Below are 21094 nucleotides of genomic sequence, written 5' to 3'. Positions count from 1 at the left end.
AGCAGCTTGGTGAGAAGGCAACAACTGTTGGCGCAATTATTAGAAAATTGAAGAAATTCAAGATGACGGCCAATCACCCTCGGTCTGGGGCTCCATGCAATATCTCACCTCGTGGGGCATCAATGATCACGAGGAAGGTGAGGGATCAGCCAAGAACTACATGGCAGGAACTTGTCAATGACCTGAAGAGAGCTGGGACCACAGTCTCAAAGAAAACCATTAGTAACACACTACACCGTTATGGATTAAAATCCTGCAGCGCACACAAGGTCCCCCTGCTCAAGCCAGCGCATGTCCAGGCCCGTCTGAAGTTTGCCAATGACCATCTGGATGATCCAGAGGAGGAATGGGAGAAGGTCATGTGGTCTGATGAGACAAAAATATAGCTTTTTGGTCTAAACTCCACTCGCCATGTTTGGAGGAAGAAGAAGGATGAGTACAACCCCAATAACACCATCCCAACGTGAAGTATGGAGGTGGAAACATCATTCTTTGGGGATGCTTTTCTGCAAAGGGGACAGGACGACTGCACCATATTGAGGGGAGGATGGATGAGGCCATGTATCGCGAGATCTTGGCCAACAACCTCCTTCCCTCAGTAAGAGCACTGAAGATGGGTCGTGGCTGGGTCTTCCAGCATGAAATCGACCCGAAACACACAGCCAGGGCAACTAAGGAGTGGCTCCGTAAGAAGCATCTCAAGGTCCTGGAGTGGCCTAGCCAGTCTCCAGACCTGAACCCAATAGAAAATCTTTGGAGGAAGCTGAAAGTCCGTATTGCCCAGCGACAACCCCGAAACCTGAAGGATATGGAGAAGGTCTGTATGGAGGAGTGGACCAAAATCCCTGGTGCAGTGTGTGCAAACCTGGTCAAGAACTACAGGAAATGTATGATCTCTGTAATTGCAAACAAAGGTTTCTGTACCAAATATTAAGTTCTGTTTTTCTGATGTATCAAATACGTATGTCATGCAATAAAATGCAAATTAATTACTTAAAAATCATACAATGTGATTTTCTGGATTTTTGTTTTAGATTCCATCTCTCACAGTTGAAGTGTACCTTTGATAAAAATTACAGACCTCTACATGCTTTGTAAGTAGGAAAACCTGCAAAATCGTCAGTGTTTCAAATACTTGTTCTTCCACTGTATATTACATAGGGTCACGTTAATTTATGTTTTGTAAGTTTGTTTAGTGTTTCTTCGTCTTCATTAAAGAAGTATGTATTCATCTTACGCTGCGCCTTGGTCTCCTCCATACATTGAACGTGACAGAATAACCCACCAAACAAAGGCCCAAGCAGCGTGAAAGGGAGGAACAGCGCTTGGTGAAAAGACGGACCTGGGACGAGATACTGGACGGTAAAGGATCCTGGACGTGGGAGGAGATACTGGCAGGAGAGGATCACTTACCATGGAGGCAGTTGGAGTTAGCACGGGAGGAACAGCGACGATATAAGGGTACACGGCTAGCACGGAAGCCCGAGAGGCAGCCCCAAGATTGTGAGGTAGGAGACCTGAGCCAACTCCTCGTGCTTACTGTGGGGAGTGTGTTACTGGTCAGGCACAGTGTTATGCAGAGATGCGCACGGTGTCTGCAGTGCGCATTTCTAGCCCGGTGCGCTCTATTCCAGCTCATCGCATTGGCCGGGCTAGAATGGGCATCCAGCCAGGAAGGAGGGTGCTCAGCGCTCCTGGTCTCCAGTATACCTCCATGGACCAGGATATCCTGCGCCGGCTCTGCGTACTGTGAGTCTGCACAGCTCTGTGCGTCCTGTGCCAGCGCCCTGCATTTGCAGGGCAAGTATAAACATCCAGCCAGGACGGGTTGTGTCAGCTCTACACTCTAGACCTCCAGTACGCCTCCACAGCCCAGTACGCCCTGTGCCTGCTCCCCGCACTCGCCCTGAGATGCGTGTCCCCAGCCCAGTACCACCAGTGCCAGTGCCAACACCACGCACCAGGCTTCCTGTGCGTCTCCAGAGCCCTGTACGCCCTGTTCCTCCTCCCCGCACTCGCCCTGAGGTGCGTGTCATCAGCCTGGTACCACCAGTGCCGGTACCGCGCACCAATTCTCCAGTGCGTCTCCAGGGTCCAGTACTCCATGTTCCTGCTCCTCGCACTCGCCCTGAGGTGAGTGTCCCCAGCCCGGTACCACCAGTGCCGGCACCATGCACCAGGCCCACAGTGCGCCTCGCCAGTCCAGAGCATCCGGCGACAGTACCCAGTCCAGAGCGTCCGGCGACAGTACGCAGACCGGAACCTCCTACGACGGGCCTCAGACCGGAGCCTCCTACGACGGGCCGCAGACCGGAGCCTCCTACGACAGAGTCTCCCTCCAGTCCGCCAGAGTCTCCCTCCAGTCCGGATCCGCCAGAATCTCCCTCCAATCCAGAGGCGCCACTCACGCCAGACTCGACCATCAGTCCAGTGGCGTCCTCTAGTCTGTGGTCGGCGGTGAGGGTTCCCGCTCCAGAGACATTAAGTAAGTGTGACGAGTCAGAAGTGGAGCGGGGTCCACGTCCCGAGCCAGAAACGCCACCTCGGAGTTATGCCCACCCAGACCCTCCCATATAGGCTTAGGTGTGCAGCCGGGAGTCCGCACCTTTGGGGGGGGGGGGGGTACTGTCACGCCCTGACCTTAGTATTCTTTGTTTTCTTTATTATTTTGTTTAGGTCAGGGTGTGACATGGGTGATGTATGTGTTTTTGTTCCTGTCTAGGGGTTTTGTATGTCTATGGGTGTTTACTAGTCTAGGTGTTATGTATGTATTTGTGTATTTGTGAGACGTAGAGTAGGTGAATGGATGATCTCCGCATGTATGGTTCCCACCGTGAAGCATGGAGGAGGAGGTGTGATGGTGCTTTGCTGGTGACACTGTCAGTGATTTATTTAGAATTCAAGGCTGTTGGAAAAGCATTCCAGGTGAATCTGGTTGAGAGAATGCCAGAGTGTGCCTCATGAGGTATTGGTTGGTCTCATAAAGGCAAGGCAACCATACTGCCGAGCACCATTACAGCTGCTAACGTTACAGCTGAGCGTCATTACAGTTCTATCACTCTCAAACAGAGAAATGCACATGAAACGTTAGCTAGCCGCCAATGCAAAACGTAAATACGTTCTAAAATGTAAGTTAATTCTAAATGATAATGACTCTCAAAAACACACATGCTTATGTCAATATCCTGACTGGTTTTATAAGGTAAATACCATGTACACCTTAGTTACTTATGAAGACAGCCATATCATTTAGATAGCATAAAGCTAACCCGGATTTTCCATTCATAAACATCACAGCTAACATTAACTGGCTAGCTAGCTACTGTAGCTGGCGCAATGTCTTGGTACTGCAACCTGTCAAGCAGAAAACAGGCCATCTCTGCATCTGACTTCAACCCTTTTAAGGGCCATAACTTTACTCCAGCGATAAAAATTGTTATCTATATTTACTCTTTTTGGCACATGTTTCCGCAACCAGTGGGGCTGGATGCTTGCCTAAAAAATCCAGTCACTGGCGTTTGGGACTAGTACTAAGTGAATGTTAGAGTTGTGTGAGTGTTGAAGTTAGGTGTTAAGAGATTGAAATTTGGATAAGTGGTAAGGTGAAGTTCAACAAACGACTGAACTGTGGATAATAAGAGGATTGAAATTTGGATAATAAGATATATTATTAGTACTGAGTGGTTGGAGTGATTAGATAGTAAGTTTCAATATATAACGTTATCTAGGGGTTCCATCCACCACCGCCCATCGTAGTCTGGGACTACTAGTAATAGCACGAGGTGTTATTGAGCACGGGGTGTTGTTTCATATGTATAGGAAATAGCGGCAAGTCTATAGGCATTTCTGGGAATTGTCTATGTGGTCTGGGACCACTGTACCATAGTTCTGTGAGGCTAGAGTGTACCATGTTCTCTGCAAGGCTAGAGAACCGTTGAAGATACATATGGAGTGGTGTAGATATGAATACCTAAGACTTCTGTGTGATGTGAAAGAGGTGCATGTCTGAATGAATACCCCAACAGTTCCGTGTGAGTTTTTCGATCTATAACGTTATCTAGGGGTTCTGTGATCCACCACCCGTCAATCTACAGGTAATGAGCACTGACAGGAGAAGCCATTGAAAAGTATGGGAGGGTAAGAGCTGATACGGGTAAGGGCTGTTCATTGATGCCACCTGACACAGATTTCCTCGAGAACATGATACAGTTGAAGTCGGAAGTTTACATCCAACTTAGCCAAGTACATTTAAACTCAGTTTTTAACAATTAGCCTATTGGAAGTATGCTTTGGGTCATTGTCCATTTGGAAGACCCATTTGAGACCAAGCTTTAACTTTCTGACTGATGTCTTGAGATGCTGCTTGAGATGCTCTCAACCTTTAAGTCTTTACTGAAGACTCATCTCTTCAGTGGGTCATATGATTGAGTGTAGTCTGGCCCAGGAGTGGGAAGGTGAACGGAAAGGCTCTGGAGCAACGAACCGCCCTTGCTGTCTCTGCCTGGCCGGTTCCCCTCTTTCCACTGGGATTCTCTGCCTCTAACCCTATTACAGGGGCTGAGTCACTGGCTTACTGGGGCTCTCTCATGCCGTCCCTGGAGGGGGTGCGTCACCTGAGTGGGTTGATTCACTGATGTGGTCATCCTGTCTGGGTTGGTCCCCCCCCCTTGGGTTGTGCCGTGGCGGAGGTCTTTGTGGGCTATACTCAGCCTTGTCTCAGGATGGTAAGTTGGTGGTTGAAGATATCCCTCTAGTGGTGTGGGGGCTGTACTTTGGCAAAGTGGGTGGGGTTATATCCTTCCTGTTTGGCCCTGTCCGGGGGTGTCCTCGGATGGGGCCACAGTGTCTCCTGACCCCTCCTGTCTCAGCCTTCAGTATTTATGCTGCAGTAGTTTGTGTCGGGGGGGCTAGGGTCAGTTTGTTATATCTGGAGTACTTCTCCTGTCCTATTCGGTGTCCTGTGTGAATCTAAGTGTGCGTTCTCTAATTCTCTCCTTCTCTCTTTCTTTCTCTCTCTTGGAGGACCTGAGCCCTAGGACCATGCCCCAGGACTACCTGACATGATGACTCCTTGCTGTCCCCAGTCCACCTGGCCGTGCTGCTGCTCCAGTTTCAACTGACCTGAGCCCTAGGACCATGCCCAGGACTACCTGACATGATGACTCCTTGCTGTCCCCAGTCCACCTGACCGTGCTGCTGCTCCAGTTTCAACTGTTCTGCCTTATTATTATTCGACCATGTTGGTCATTTATGAACATTTGAACATCTTGGCCATGTTCTGTTATAATCTCCACCCGGCACAGCCAGAAGAGGACTGGCCACCCCACATAGCCTGGTTCCTCTCTAGGTTTCTTCTTAGGTTTTGGCCTTTCTAGGGAGTTTTTCCTAGCCACCGTGCTTCTACACCTGCATTGCTTGCTGTTTGGGGTTTTAGGCTGTGTTTCTGTACAGCACTTTGAGATATCAGCTGATGTACGAAGGGCTATATAAATAAATGTGATTTGATTTGCTTCACTATATCCACATCACTTTCCTCCCTCATGAAGCCATCTATTTTGTGAAGTGCATCAGTCCCCCCCTACAACAAAGCAACCCCACAACATGATGCTGCCACCCCTGTGCTTCACGTTGGGATGGTGTTCTTCAGCTTGCAAACCTCCCCCTTTTTCCTCCAAACATAACAATGGCCAAACAGTTCTATTTTTGTTTCATCAGACCAGAGGACATTTCTCCAAAAAGTACGATATTTGTCCCCATGTGCAGCTGCAAACTGTAGTCTGGCTTTTTTATTGCGGTTTTGGAGCAGTGGCTTCTTCCTTGCTGATCGGCCTTTCAGGTTCTGTCGATATTGGACTCGTTTTACTGTGGATATAGATACTTTTGTACTGGTTTCCTCCAGCATCTTCACAGGGTCCTTTGCTGTTGTTCTGGGATTGATTTGCACTTTTTGCACCACAGTACGTTCATCTCTAGGAGACAGAACGCATCTCCTTCCTGAGAGGTGTGGCGGCTGCGTGGTCCCATGGTGTTTGTACTTGCGTACTATTGTTTGTACAGATGAACGTGGTACCTTCAGGCATTTGGAAATTGCTCCCAAGGATGAACCAGACTTGTGGAGGTCTACAATTGTTTTTCTGAGGTCTTGGCTGATTTCCTCTGAATTTCCCATGATGTTAAGCAAAGAGGCACTGAGTTTGAAGGTAGGCCTTGAAATACATCCACAGGTACACCTCCAATTCACTCAAATGATGTCAATTAGCCTATCAGAAGCTTCTAAAGCCATGACATCATTTTCTGGAATTTTCCAAATTGTTTAACCGTCTTTAGAAACTTGTTTCAGGCTTCTGCTATAAATGAGGGGGAAATGGGAGCAGAATGAGTCAGTGGTCTGGCAGAGTGTCTCAGGCTCGTGACGCACGGTCCCGACAGAGTTAGCTCTCGTTCCAGTGCTTTTCTTCAGACAATGGAATTCTACGGTTGGAACCTTATTGATGATTTATGTTAAAAACATCCTAAAGTTTGATTCCATACATTGTTTGACTTGTTTCTACGACCTGTAACGGAACTTTTCAAGTTTTTGTCTGGACGTAGTGCTCGCACCTCATGAAGATGGACTACTGGGCTGAACACGCTAACAACACATGGCTTTTTGGACATAAATGATGGACTTTATGGAACAAATCAGTCATTTATTGTCAAACTGGGATTCCTGGAAGTGCCTTCTGAGGAAGATCATCAAAGGTAAGTGAATATTTATAGTGTTATTTCTAACTTCTGTTAACTCCAACATGGCAGATATTTATTTGGCTGGATTGGGCTCTGAGCGCCGTTCTCAGATTGTTTTTTCCGTAAAAGAAATTGAAATCTGAAAATGAGTTTTAAATACTCCAACCTAAGTGTATGTAAACTTCCGACTTCAACTGTATACTCTTGGGCTGGCTGCGCTGTGATCATTGCTGGTGGTGTGGATGTGAATACCTAAGTTGTTTTATAACGTTATATAGGGATTCTGTGTGATGTGAAGATATGAAAGGAGAGAGTACTATTACTGAATATGCTGTATGAATAGTATAATGGGTTACTATAAATTTGATAGAGTAACAGTGGAAATAGTTATAATAATACACAACTTGCATACCCACACGTAGATGTATGTAAGGGGTGTAAAAGTATTCTGAGAAATGTTCAGTGTGGTCCCTTTATGGATCATGTGATAAAGATAAGGTTAAAGCATTGTATGACTGCCTAAAGGGTCTGTAATATAAAGTCTCAGACAAAGATTGGCGCATATCCACTTTTGGTAAATGTACAGGACTTCACTTACCCCTAACCAATAAAACTAGAGATGATAACTAACCTTAAGGCCCAGTCTATCCTGTCTCCGGTGCCAGACTTATTATGAACAGAACACTGCATCTACAGTGGGTTGATAGGCAGTGCTAGTCCAGTTATAATAGACATGGCCCCAGAAAGAAACCCTAGTCTAGAGAGCTATCTCAAAAAGGAAGCTTCCTCCAAAAGTTTCTCTCTTCCCTTATCTCTTATATTTTATAAATTTGGCGCATTACATGTTCATCTTAAAATAATAGACATTTAATAAGTGTGAAGCAGAAAGTGAATATCAAACAAAAATGAATAATAAATATTATAAGTAACATTGTAAGGGTAGACTAAAATGCCAACAATGCCTTCCAATTTGGAGAAAGTTATCATGTTTGTTTTGTTTGTTTTAAACCCTTACAATAGCAGTAAAAGCAGAACATTGTTTGAGAGTGATCCATGCGTATTAGCAGTAGTAATTTAGAGGGTCTTCCTATTGGGAAGAAAGGGTCCTAGTTGAAGGAAACAGAAATGGAGACTAGTGAAAGTAACAAAGTGAATGGCAATATTAGTGGCTTTCAGATAGCACACTAATAATGCCACATTTTAGTAATTTGAAGAAGCTGAAGTTTCAATACAAAGTTGCATTACGAACAGAGGGACAGATATTAAATTAGAGGCTGCCATCTGGTGTTTGGGTTAGAGATAAGCTTCCTGTGGACAAATAGATAAGCCGCCAGTGAAAATAAGTGGTACTCACTGAACTCAAACAGGCTGTAAGGGATACGTTGCGACATTTGGGACAGAGGTATGAGTAATTGAATAAGAGACGTTTTGACCATTTTCAATGATTATTCCTCAATTATATAGTTTTGGTAACACGAGTAATTTAAGTAAGAAGATAATGTCATCTAAAACAATAATCTGTTTTCAATACGTGGAACTGTGTCCAAAATTGAAGTAAATCCAAGTAAATGTTTCAGTACCGAGTATTGAGTTGATAAGCCAGCGCCTACTTTTTGAGGGACATATCAGGGACATATCAGATTTGATAAACAACAGGTTTCATATTTTGACTAGTTGATGTCAAAGGGGCAGTCAGCAACAAGTCAATGCAACAAGTCAAAATGATAAGAAAGTGCCTATGTTGCTTAACAGGATACTGTATCTGAAGTACGATTCTGTATATGTATGGTTTTATCAAGACTTCCTGCCCAAGATGCAGTAAGCTCGATTACGATTTTTTTTTACACAGTTCCAAATTAAGTAAGGCTTGGCCATTTTGTTTGTTTTTACCACACATGCCAGCACCCACACACAACCCACCTGCTATTAATATTTGTCATTTGTGTTAATACCGTGTTTGATTTATTATGTTGGGTCTTTATATTTGGTTTTAGTGGGTTCTTCGTAGGTTGGGAAAAAATGCACCTTAAAGGGCACACAAATAACATTTTCTGAAGTTTAAATTTTCCGGATTTTGGTTGCACACATGCAAATACTCCTGATAAGAAATGTACTGAAAAACCCAATGTAAACCTGGGACAGAAATGTTTGAAATGTCTTTAGATAATGAGTCTGAATACAGGGAAAGAAAAGGCAAAGACAAATTCACTTACTGGGGTTGAATAACCTCATTAAGACTAGAGACATTGGGTGAGATTTAAATGTAATATGTAAACACTTATAATTAGGAAGAAGTTTATAATTTATCAATAGTCATATGTGTGATTCAGACCATGAGAAGGAGAGAGCGCTGCCCCTGAATGAGGGAAACCTGTCTCTAGTCTATTTTACTACGCCTTGAATGACCTTATGGGATACAATTATTTCCTTCTGGAGTTATCAAGGGTTGTAATTAAATTTGGATTTGTTCTTCCAATTAGTACAAATGTTATTTAACTGGCAGTGTTGTTGTTTTTTGGACACATGAATCCCGATGTGAGTCATGTGTCCAAAGGGAGAATTACCAGTCCCCCGGGGCCCTTTGGTAAATATGCAAATGTATTTTGTTTACATGCCTGCCTGTACAAGGAAAACATATATGTTGGTAATGGTTGACAGTTACTCCAAATGGATTGAAGTATTCCCGGGGTCAAACACTTTCTTGCAATTATCTAGTAATGTCTCTGTACTACAGAATGTATCAGATTGTTGGGTTTGTGGATTGTTACCAGACAGTACTTGCTATACCCCTCGGTGCATATGAAATATTGATGTGGACCAAAGCAAGTAACCTTACAGACAGAGAGCTTGATTGGGTAAAGGATAAGTTGTTTTATATGAATAAGTGTTTTGTTTGTTTTGTTACAGACAGAGAGCTTGATTGGATAAAGGATAAGGTGTTTATATGAAGAAGTGTATTGCTGTTGTTGTTTTTTTGTAACACAAATCGCACCAGTTTGGGTCTGCAGGAACAGCCCTCTAACTCCCTGACCCTGTATCTTTGCGGTGAGGTTGCCAATGTGATAGGGGAGGAGAAGCCTATTTTCAAAAATGGTTTCAACAGTGCGTTGTTATTCTCTTTGACATTTGTATTAAGAATATTAGTGGTATTAATAATTTGTCATACAGTGACTAGTTTGTCTGGATTTCCTGAATCAGAAATACCCTGAAACTAAACTGTTGTTCTGGTCTGTCCTCTCTCGAGGTTATGGCGAAGGTGACCACAGATGGTATCTATCAAGACTTCATGGAAGGGATAATTAGACCGAGTGAGCCTCAAGCCCTCTAACCGGCTGAAGTGATGGCAACAATGGCGTTCACTATGGCCCCTGTCCTTCACCACTTCTACCGGAGACCTGAGTCCGAGTCAGCAACCTGTGCACAGCATCCAATCTAAGCTATCAACTGCTTTTTCTCTCAGAGGAGTGCGGCATGAGTCCACGTGGAGTGAGCATAGAGAGAGATCCCGTCCAGACATCTCTCATGGTTCTGTGTACTGGTCGGAAAATGGAGAAGACATAATGGACTGTAAAGGATGGTGGCAGCTCAGGTGAGAGATTCATCTGCTGTTTGCAAAATCAGATTTTTCCTCCGATATTGAAATTGGAACATTATCAAGGGCCATCTACATTGAACATGTGCCATTGGTAGGTCAAACTGAAGAAGAAAATGAAGAAACGCAAGAAGAATGAATGCCAGGGAGGGGGTGGTCAACCGTGCCCATAATTGATTTAGGCTTGTCCAAAATGGTTTATTTGGGGTATCAGGTTGATTGTGGAGGTCTGCACACTGCGAAATTCATAGTAATTTAGACAAAAAAATGCATTGAGATACCAATTTGTCATTAACATGCCAATCGCAACAAAAGCTCCATCTGATGTGTCATTGCCAGAATCCATAAATGAAAGTGTCTGTGTTTTTATGAAGCATATGTGTAACTGTATCATTCTACTGCAATGGTTTTACAAGTAAGGGCTATGGAATTACGATCAGTTACTAGTTGGATTGTACAACCCAGAATGAAGGGTTTGAAAGTGTCTGTGGTTTTATGAATTGATTTAGTTTACTTATGATGCATTTTGATAGAAGCTCCTTTGATAGAAGCTATAATCTGATGCTTACCTTAAAAAGCAGGGAATGTGAGGGAAAATGTTGTCTGAAGAGATAGCATTGAATTGTACACAGCATCTCCTTTCCCTCTATCTTGGTTCATGCAGGTGACTGTGACCACCTCCTCAGACCAATTGGCAGTACGCCCAGAACATTGTTCAGGGAATCAAAAGGGATATCTCAGTTTCAAGGTCTCAGCCTGGAGAGAAGCCGCCTTGTGAGGTATTGGTCGATCACATACAGGAACCAAATATTAATTATGAATTAATTATGAGTAATGTAAATCCTGCAAATATAACTTGTCTGTGTAAGCAGTATATGAGAACAGGACTGCCCCAACTGACATGTACTATGGTGCATTAAGTTTGTTGGAACATCTCCAGCTTGCTGATAATAAAACATTATTAATTTAATATTGACTTCAGCTGCCCCTGGTGGTAATTTCCACGACACCAAGATAATCCATCCACCTGACAGGTGTGGCATATCAAGAAGCTGACAAAACAGCATGATCATTACACAGGTGAACCTTCTGCTGGGGACAATAAAAGACCACTCTAAAATGTGCAGATTTATCACACAACACAATGCCACAGATGTCTCAAGTTGAGGGAGCGTGCAATTGGCATGCTGACGGCAGGAATGTCCACCAAAGCTGTTGCCAGAGAATTTAATGTTAATTTCTCTACCATAAACCGCCACCGGCGTAGTTTAAGAGAATTTGGAAGTAATCCAAACGTAATCTAAATCTAAAACTTAGATACTGCACTGTTGGTTAGAGCCTGTAAGTAAGCATTTCACTGTTGCATTCAGCGCACGTGACAAATAAACTTTGATTTGGGCGATCGGTTTGCTGATGTCAACCATGTTAACAGAGTGGCCCATGGTGGTGGTGGTGGAATGGTATGGGCTAGGCATAAGCTACGGACAATGAACACAATTTAATTTTATCGATGGTCATTTGAATGCAGAGATACCGTGATGAGATCCCGACGCCCATTGTCGTGCCGTTCGTCCGCCGCCATCGCCTCATGTATCAACATGATAATGCACGACCCCATGACGCAAGGATCTGTACACAATTCCTGGAGACTGAAAATGTCTCAGTTCTTCCATGGCCTCCATACTCACCAGACATGTCATCCGTTGAGCATGTTTGGGAGGCTCTGGATCGGCATGTGTAGCAGCGTGTTCCAGTTCACGCCAATATTCAGCAACTTTCACAGCATTCCACAGGCCATGACCAGTAGCCTGATCAACTCTATGCGAAGGAGATGTGTCGTGCTGCAAATGGTGGTCACAACAGATACTGACTGGTTTTCTGATCCACGCCCCTACCCTTTTTTTAAAGGTATCTCTGACCAACAACATTCCCAGTCATATTAAATCCATAGATTAAGGCCTAATGAATTTATTTCAATTGACTGATTTCCTGAAATGAACTGTAACTCAATAAAATCTTTGAAATTGTTACATTTATTGTATATTTTTGTTCAGTATACAATATTTCACATAGATCTTTCTTTAATTCTGAAATATAACATGCTAAATCAAGGTTCTTGAGAACTCAAATTAATCTGTTATCGGTTTTAAGATTAACTATTGAATTGCTGAACTATGGAATGCTATGTAAATGTTATTGTATTATTGTCAAAACAAGACAATGTCTGTATATCTCATTTGTCTGTTACATTGTGAAAAGTAGGCTCTGTTAGTATTGTTAAGAGTCAGGAATGCAATTGTGTGCAATACCTAACACCTGAGTTCTTCACATTCTCCTTAACACGCCACTGTATGTATAATTACATAGATGAATGCCTATGCTAATATTCAGTGTCCTCACACCACATGGCATGTTACATGATGTAGGAGATCAAGGGTCATATCTTGAGGAGCTGCTCAGCAGCTGCCAAGTGAAACAGGAAGTTCTCTGTAGCAGGCGGGAAGTGGCGCTGTTTTAAGGTCTCCAGGGTGATTTTAGAGTTCTCACATTCCTCGGCTAATGACGCCAAGTTAGCAAGGATCTCCCTCGTCTTTATGGAAATGTCCTGAAAACATCATAGCAAACAGACAGCTTTTTTCGTGATTGTGCTAAATACCGGGATACTTATTATAACATATTTACTGTATGAACACTGTTCATCTTTGAAAATGCATACCTCACACCTCTGATCACTGAAGAATGAATGGTAAGGATGTCATGTGTACTTTCAACTCTCACCTTGATAATCTGCCCGTCTGTTCTATCAGCATTCTCTGCAGACTGGACAATGACGAGCCCAATGTCTTTGTGCAGCTTTCCCATAGACATGGCCTCTTTGGTGTATAGAGTAGATAGGAGAGACATCATATTGTTTAAGAAATGGTGGATGCTTGAGGGAGGACTAGGTAGCAAGGTTTCTCTACATTCCGTTATTTATTTATTTTTTAGATACAGAGCATTCTTCACTTTGGCCAGACTGCCTTTTACAGTAATAAGAAGGAGATTAGAATTGAGACACCCACCTTTGGCACTCTGGGATATAGTAATCTCACTATCTGGGAGGTTTACATATACGTCAAACAAGTCCGATCTGTTGCTCACTTCTGGATCAACAAATCCTGCGACGTACCCTGCAGAGACAGTGAGCATATGGGTGAATCAACTATTAATTTCTTCACCATAAGGCTTTTCAGGGACAGTGCAGATGGGGGTACTCACAGAACTCTACGTTGAGAATCTCCAAGGAACATGTTTTCAAAACAACAGACAAGTAAATAAATGTACTGCAAGTCAATTATTGCATGAGTCTTCCTGTGTATGTGTGTGTGTGTGTGTGTGTGTGTGTGTGTGTGTGTGTGTGGAACTGACTGTTGGGAGACAATGGGAATCTGGGTTGTGTTCATTAAGACACGCAAAGGAAAACATTTTGCAAGAGAAAATGAACATTCTATTGGACAGGTCAAGGAAGTCCCTGACTGTTACAGTCCATGTTCTTCTCTTTGGTGTTTAATGAACACGACCCTGTGGTCTGAATCAGTTTGCTTTAATGTGGATCTAATGAACCAGACATCCTCACCAGTGCACGTCCTGAGATTCTCGAGCTCACTGTCAGTCAGGTGGACATAAGGGTGCAAAATGGACCAGTCTTTCCTGTGCCATGTCAGAGCCGGAAGAGCTCTAGGAGGGAAAAATACAATAAAATCATACATTTGATATGAAGATGTCTGGTTCTCTCAAAAACATAAATTGTAATCCACTTCAACAATGAAGTCCATGAACAGTCAAAGGTCTGGGCCCAGTTTCCCCAAATCATCTTAAGGCAATCTTTATCGTTAGAACTTTCGTAGGACTATTGTTAAATCTCAGAGCCGTTTACCAAAACCATCGTTACTAAAGTTGCACTTGAAAAGGCTTGCTATTTAACAACGGCCTCAGATGATACAAACAAGCGAAGGATATAAGATGCTTCAAATAAATACAGTATAGGCACTATACTATATTTCAATGATTTTAAAATACATTTCTTGTTAATTCAATTGAGTTCAATTCAGCTATTTGTATGCTACTGTCTGTTATTTTTGCCTACATGTGCACAAACGATGTGTCAAATCTTAATTTCGTGCATATAGGATAAGCATTAGAATAAGCCGTCTCAATATTTGTAGCCATAGGTGATAATATCTCATAGGGGCTGATCTGTCATCAGTATTGTGGAATAATCCTAATGTTAAGGTAAGACTTGAATGGGAGAAAGCTGATCTGAAAGCAGTGGTTTCTTTCGATCACATCACTTAGCGAACTCTCGATCTCTGCGCGCTGGTGGTGTTTTGGGAAACGCATGTTACATCGCCGCCCGTATTTTTTCCTCCGTGCATTTTCTCTATTGCCTTAGTCACCTCGTGAACTCCAACAGTGCTTCAACCTGAGGGTGATGGACCACGATCCTCTTCTTTAGCATAAGGGCTGTGTACAGGATGATGGTCTCCATCCCAAACTGGGACACCACATCTGAAACAGTAAATCACAAGATAGTCTACCTAATCCTGGTAATCGAATGGGATCAGCTTCTTCAAGGAAATGCTTCTTTGCATACCAATAAGGAAACTGGACAGTGTCAAGCACCTTGTATGAACAATCATGTCCTTATACTGTAATAAGTGTTTTATATTTGTACATGTCTAACCTTTCACTGAGCCTGCTAAGTAGGCCTTCCTGACATCGTAGTCCTTGATGAGAAAGGAGCCATTCTCGTCACTCTGGCAGACGCCTTTGGTGAGGACTGCAATGTAACCCTCCATCATTTTCACAGGGCTCCCATGTTTGATGTATATTCTGAATGATAAAACACACATGAAGAAATGAATGAAGAAATATGTTTTGGGGAAGTATTAAATAAGCAGACATTTAGCCATGGGGGTGCATTAGCGTAGTATGCTGTACCTGCATAGTACTCGACTGAATGCTGCATACTTCTCAGGGTTGAAGTCCTTTGTTGTGACAACTATTGAAAAATGTGTCACCTAAAAAGAGAGAAATACGAGCAATATAATTTATCATTAGACCTACAGGTTAAAATTATTTAAATGAATGGAGAATTTCAAAACTAACTGTACCTTCTTTAGAGCGGTTGGTTCCTGCACCTCTACAGTGGATATGTAGTACCAGGTACGGCGGAACTGGCCAAACACAAAAGTGTGCAAGCCTCGGCTGTCCTGTCTGAGACAGCACTTACTGAGCAGGACCTCCCGGAGCTCAGCACTGACTGAGGGATAGCACCACACCCACAAGGTGTCTGCATTCACATCTTTCTCTGTGTGGGGAAGAATATGAGAATAACGTGTCAGATTGTTTTCACAACTCATTATTATCAATATTACCAGATCTTTAACTAAATTAATCTGTTCTCATGCTTACCGGAAGTAAAATCAAAGATGGTAAAATACTTCATCACATTGATATCACAGATAGAACAATGAGACAGATATTTCCCTGGATGTATAAATGTGAAGCATCCGGTTGGAGTTTCCACTGACTACCAAATATGGTAGTGAGAGGAAGCCCACTGGCGGGCAGTGGGAGAAGACTGGAAGGAGATGGATTTTGGCCGAAATTCTGCAAATCTTCTCATCAATTAAACATTTGATCTCAATACAGTTCTGTTCCCAAAACTAGAATCTGTTATGAACAGAACATACTAAGTTTTGTAGACTTCACCCTTTGCCAAAGTTTCTACAAATGTAGTTCTTTAGAAGGAGAGTAAAGACGAATTGAGTTATCGCATACACGCAGTTCACAGCGTAGGCGTTCCCTAACGGAAATACTCTAGAACGCGCCAATAGGATCTCGCTAACTCGTGCTTGGTTCTACCCACTATGATTAATTTGCTCCCTGGAAACGACAAGCTGTGGTCTATCTTGGGTTAGTTAAACAAATCTTTGTTGATATCATGTGATGCCAGTCAAAGCCGAACAGGAGCAAACTTGGCACAAATCAACCAAAAAAAGCAGGGTAAAAATACTTAGAAAAGGGGAAGGATATGTCTTTCCTTACCAATTAACCCAACGCTTAACATGAGCTGAGTTTCTGGTGCCGCCATATCCCATCACAATTCTGTTGTACTGTGGGAGTTGACAATTAGGGACTCATAACAGCTCGTCTTGGGCAAGGAAGTACTTTCACCAAACGAACAGCTAGCTAGCTGTTCCTAACTGTTTGGAGATAGGATGAGCACGAAAGAAGAGTAAAACATGTTCATTAGCTCTAGCAGGTTAGAGGCTATACCGAAATCAACAAATTAGCCACAATGAATGATTAGCTACAAGTAGTTCGACAGTGATAACATTTGATTTGAGAAGCCATGCACAGTTTGATGATAGTCTAAGGCTTCTAGCTAGCTACAGTATAGGACACACAAAGTTGATGAAAGTACAGTTACTGTACCGTGTGTCTGGTCCAGATCTGCGATTGGATTTAGCGAATCTACAAAATGTATAAATGATTAGCTAACATTGATGCTTTCAAAACACACAAGCATTGTGAACCAATCGCATTTGAGGTCATGTGATCATACGTAAAATGTTCTAAATAAGAGTCCCCCGAAAAACTGTTACAGGACGTTTTTCTGATTTAAAAATCACAAAACGTATAGTTAAAAGTTTCAAACATTTGAAAATTAACAAATATAGATTCACTGTATTATTATTCTTAACTATAGCCTAATGATAACGCTTTTCGTTATAGTGCCCTGTAAAAAACAATACCAACACTGTTGCTGGAAGTATTAGTGGTTTTCTAACTACTGTCAACTCGTAACAGAACAGGATTTAAACATGTTTTGAAGAGAACATTTTCACATTGGCCCCGTCCAGGGATAACTTTGGACGGGGATCCTTGGGAAGTCCCTATCCCATTGAAGTTGAAATATGCAATGGTTAACACAAGGGTTGGGGTAGGGTAAGGGTAGGGGTTAGAGTTTGGGGTAAGGATGTCCCAATAATCCCAGATAGCATTGAACCTCACCAAATACCTTAATCCCAATGTTTATTTCATGATTGTGCCGCTTGCATGGTTTATGAACAAAATCTATTCCGTGTTTTGTGTTATTTTTGGCCTGGCATTTTTATTGTATTCAAAACTAAAAGGTGAATAAAATGAAAATCTAACTCACTTGACCTATTGTTATTTCCCCTCTAGGAAACCTGCAATGACATAGATGCATGACCTGCCTGGATATGAGCAACATGGAGAACAGTGCCATCTAGTGAAATGAAAAATAAACTATTATTACAGATAATTTAAATTAACAATATTAAACTTTCAATCATTCATTCGTTGTCAACTCATGTATATTGAAGACTGCAAAAGCAATTTCTTTAATACACATTTCGATGTCCCCTTATTAAAATAATTACATGTACCGATTACATGTTTTATTTAATGTATTTACTGTATTTAATGTAACCACTAGCACTCAACAATAAGACTTAACACCTACAATAGCATGAAAAGAGGAGGGTAGGAACAATGAAACAGAATAAGGCATCTTGATACAGCCAAATGTACAATTTGTGAGTGTTCAAGTAAACGGAAGACCTCTATTTTGAAGCTTTCTGCGCGACTTGGACCCGTTAATGACGCTTATTTTTTCATTCGTACTCCAGGACGACCCACGTGACCTTAATGAAACCGTTGTCGCTCGCTTCCATATGCCGCGTTCAAAACAATATTAAAATAACAAATATTCGACTTTAGTGCATTCGAGACAACTGGGAACTTGAAAAAACGAGCTCCAACTGGGAAAAATGGTTTTGAACGGTCATCCAACTCGAGCCTCTTTCTAGACCTGAAGATCACTGACGTCATGATTTGACCTCGTATTTTTCCGAGCTCCAAGTTGTCTTCAACGCACCAATAGCCACAAAGTAATAAACCACGCATATTTCTACAATTTATCTTCTGAAAAATGTATTTTAAACCTAGCCCTAACCACACTGCTAACTGTATGCTTAGGTTTTCATATACATATAGCCTATGTTGACTTTGTGGCTATGGAATATGATGCTGCAATTTTATGCATTATGCAGGTGTCGCTCCACCATTTCCTGGTTGCTAAAATTCTAATAGTTTGCCTAATTTCAGTTTATGTGACAAAACAAGCAAGTATAGTGTGAATAATCCTAATACCAACTAAACCGCTGTGAAATATATATTTTCCATGAGAAAAAATATAGTATTTTCAGCTGTTTGAAGCAGGTGTACAAAGCCTAATTTAAAATTCAAAAACTAAATTTAAGAACGTGAAGCATAGAAATTGCACACATAGCACATAACTACTGCTTCTGAGACTTGCTTTCAATGAGAATGACAGATCTATAACATAACTTCTCTATGTAGATTTGATTGGGTCCCCCCCCAAAATGTAAATATTGGAGCTGTAATTCCTTTTATCCTCAAGATGATTATCAATGTATCACCAATAAATGTATCTAAAATTTTATTTAATTCAACTATGATGTGTTCACACAATGTCTGATTTTAATTTCACATTAAATGCAACTTTTCAGGGAAGTTAGGAACCAATATACACAGGCAGTTAGAAAAGCTAAGGCTAGCTTTTTCAAACAGAAATTTGCATCCTGTAGTACCAACTCAAAAGTTCTGGGACACTGTAAAGTCCATGGAGAATAAGAGCACCAGCTGCTCACTACTCTGAGGCTAGGGAACACTGTTACCACCGATATATCCACTATAATTGAGAATTTCAATAAGCATTTCTCTATGACTGGCCATGCTTTCCACCTGGCTATCTCTACCCCGATCAACTACCCGGCACCCTCCACAGCAACTTGCCAAAGCCCCCACCATTTCTCCTTCACCCAAATCCAGATAGCTGATGTTCTGAAAGAGCTGCAAAATCTGGACCCATACAAATCAGCCGGGCTAGACAATCTGGACCCTCTCTTTCTAAAATTATCTGCCAAAATTGTTGCCACCCCTATTACTAGCCTGTTCAATCTCTCTTTCGTATTGTCTGAGATTCCCAAAGATTGGAAAGCTGCCGCGGTCATCCCCCTCTTCAAAGAGGGTGACACTCTAGACCCAAACTGCTACAGACCTTAATCTATCCTACCCTTGTAATGGTTTTCCTGTGGTGAAGTAGAGGCGGACCAAAACGCAGCGTGGTTATATTGATTCATGTTTAATGAAAAAACGATAAACACGAACACTACAAAACAATAAATGTGGAAACCCAAAACCAGCCCTATCTGGTGCAAAACACAGAGACAGGAACAATCACCCACAAACACACAGTGAAACCCAGGCTACCTAAATATGGTTCCCAATCAGACAATGACTAACACCTGCCTCTGATTGAGAACCATATCAGGCCAGACATAGAAATAGACAAACAAGACATCCAACATAGAATGCCCACTCAGATCACACCCTGACCAACCAAAACATAGAAACATACAAAGCAAACTATGGTCAGGGTGTGACAACCCTGTCTTTCTAAGGTCTTCGAAAGCCAAGTTAACAAACAGATTACTGACCATTTCGAATCCCACCGTACCTTCTCTGCAATGCAATCTGGTTTCAGAGCTGGTCATGGGTGCACCTCAGCCACGCTCAAGGTCCTAAACGACATCATAACCGCCATCGATAAGAGACATTACTGTGCAGCCGTATTTATCGACCTGGACAAGGCTTTCGACTCTGTCAATCACAACATTCTTATTGGCAGACTCGACAGCCTTGGTTTCTCAAATGATTGCCTCGCCTGGTTTACCAACTACTTCTCTGATAGAGTTCAGTGTGTCAAATCAGAGGTCCTGTTGTCCGGACCTCTGGCAGTCTCTATGGGTGTGCCACAGGGTTCAATTCTCGGGCTGACTCTCTTCTCTGTATACATCAATGAGGTTGTTCTTGCTGCTGGTGATTCTCTGATCCACCTCTACGCAGACGACACCATTCTGTATACTTCTGGCCCCTCTTTGGACACTGTGTTAACTAACCTCCAAACGAGCTTCAATGCCATACAACTCTCCTTCCGTGGCCTCCAACTGCTCTTAAACGCAAGTAAAACTTAATGCATGCTATTCAATCGATCACTGTCCGCACCTCCTCGCCCGTCCAGCATCACTACTCTGGACGGCTCTGACTTAGATGACGTGGACAACTACAAATACCTAGGTGTCTGGTTAGACTGTAAACTCTCCTTCCAGACTCACATTAAGCATCTCCAATCCAAAATTAAATCTAGAATTGGCTTCCTATATCGCAACAAAGCATCCTTCACCTATGCTGCCAAACATAGGTAAAACTGACCATCCTACCGATACTCGACTTCGGCGATGTCATCTATAAAATAGCCTCCAACACTACTCAACAAATTGGATGCAGTCTATCACAGTGCCATCTGTTTTGTCACCAAAGCCCCATATACTACCCACCATTGCAATCTGTATGCTCTTGTTGGCTGGCCGTCGCTTCGTACACTACGCCAAGCCCACTGGCTCCAGGTCATCTTCAAGTCTCTGCTAGGTAAAGCCCCGCCTTATCTCAGCTCACTGGTCACCATAGCAGCACCCACCCATAGCACGTGCTCCAGCAGGTATATCTCACTAGTCACCCCCAAAGCCAATTCCTTTGGCTGCCTTTCCTTCCAGTTCTCTGCTGCCAATGACTGGAACGAACTGCAAAAATCACTGAAGCTGGAGACTCATATCTCCCTCT

General features: G+C 42.6%; 1 protein-coding gene and 1 long non-coding RNA gene across 5 annotated transcripts; one reads left to right on the top strand and one right to left on the bottom strand.

Annotated features, from left to right (window-relative positions):
* The first annotated feature begins 3056 nt into the window (after positions 1-3056).
* Positions 3057-11294, top strand: LOC110526498. Of its 4 annotated transcripts, XR_005052479.1 has the most exons (3): positions 6745-8128; positions 9634-9828; positions 9971-11294. It is a non-coding gene; the product is annotated as an uncharacterized LOC110526498 (long non-coding RNA). The 4 variants fall into 4 exon arrangements; XR_002473971.2 differs by lacking the exons at positions 6745-8128; positions 9634-9828 and adding an exon at positions 3057-3128; XR_002473970.2 differs by lacking the exon at positions 9634-9828 and having other exon boundaries at positions 6801-8128.
* A 1039-nt stretch (positions 11295-12333) lies between these two features.
* On the bottom strand, positions 12334-17544 carry LOC110526492 (DENN domain-containing protein 10). The gene is made up of 11 exons (XM_021607506.2): positions 17526-17544; positions 16799-16837; positions 16409-16566; positions 15472-15668; positions 15299-15378; positions 15042-15190; positions 14755-14866; positions 13935-14035; positions 13381-13488; positions 13097-13191; positions 12334-12923 (listed from the first exon to the last, which is right to left on the bottom strand). The coding sequence occupies exons 3-11, from the start codon at positions 16452-16454 to the stop codon at positions 12756-12758; spliced, it is 1056 nt and encodes a 351-aa protein (XP_021463181.2). The 5' UTR covers positions 16455-16566; positions 16799-16837; positions 17526-17544; the 3' UTR covers positions 12334-12755.
* Positions 17545-21094: the final 3550 nt, after the last annotated feature.

The sequence above is a fragment of the Oncorhynchus mykiss genome, chromosome 1, assembly GCF_013265735.2.
Source record: "Oncorhynchus mykiss isolate Arlee chromosome 1, USDA_OmykA_1.1, whole genome shotgun sequence".
NCBI lineage: Eukaryota > Metazoa > Chordata > Actinopteri > Salmoniformes > Salmonidae > Oncorhynchus > Oncorhynchus mykiss.
This window is presented reverse-complemented; position numbering and strand designations above follow the sequence as displayed.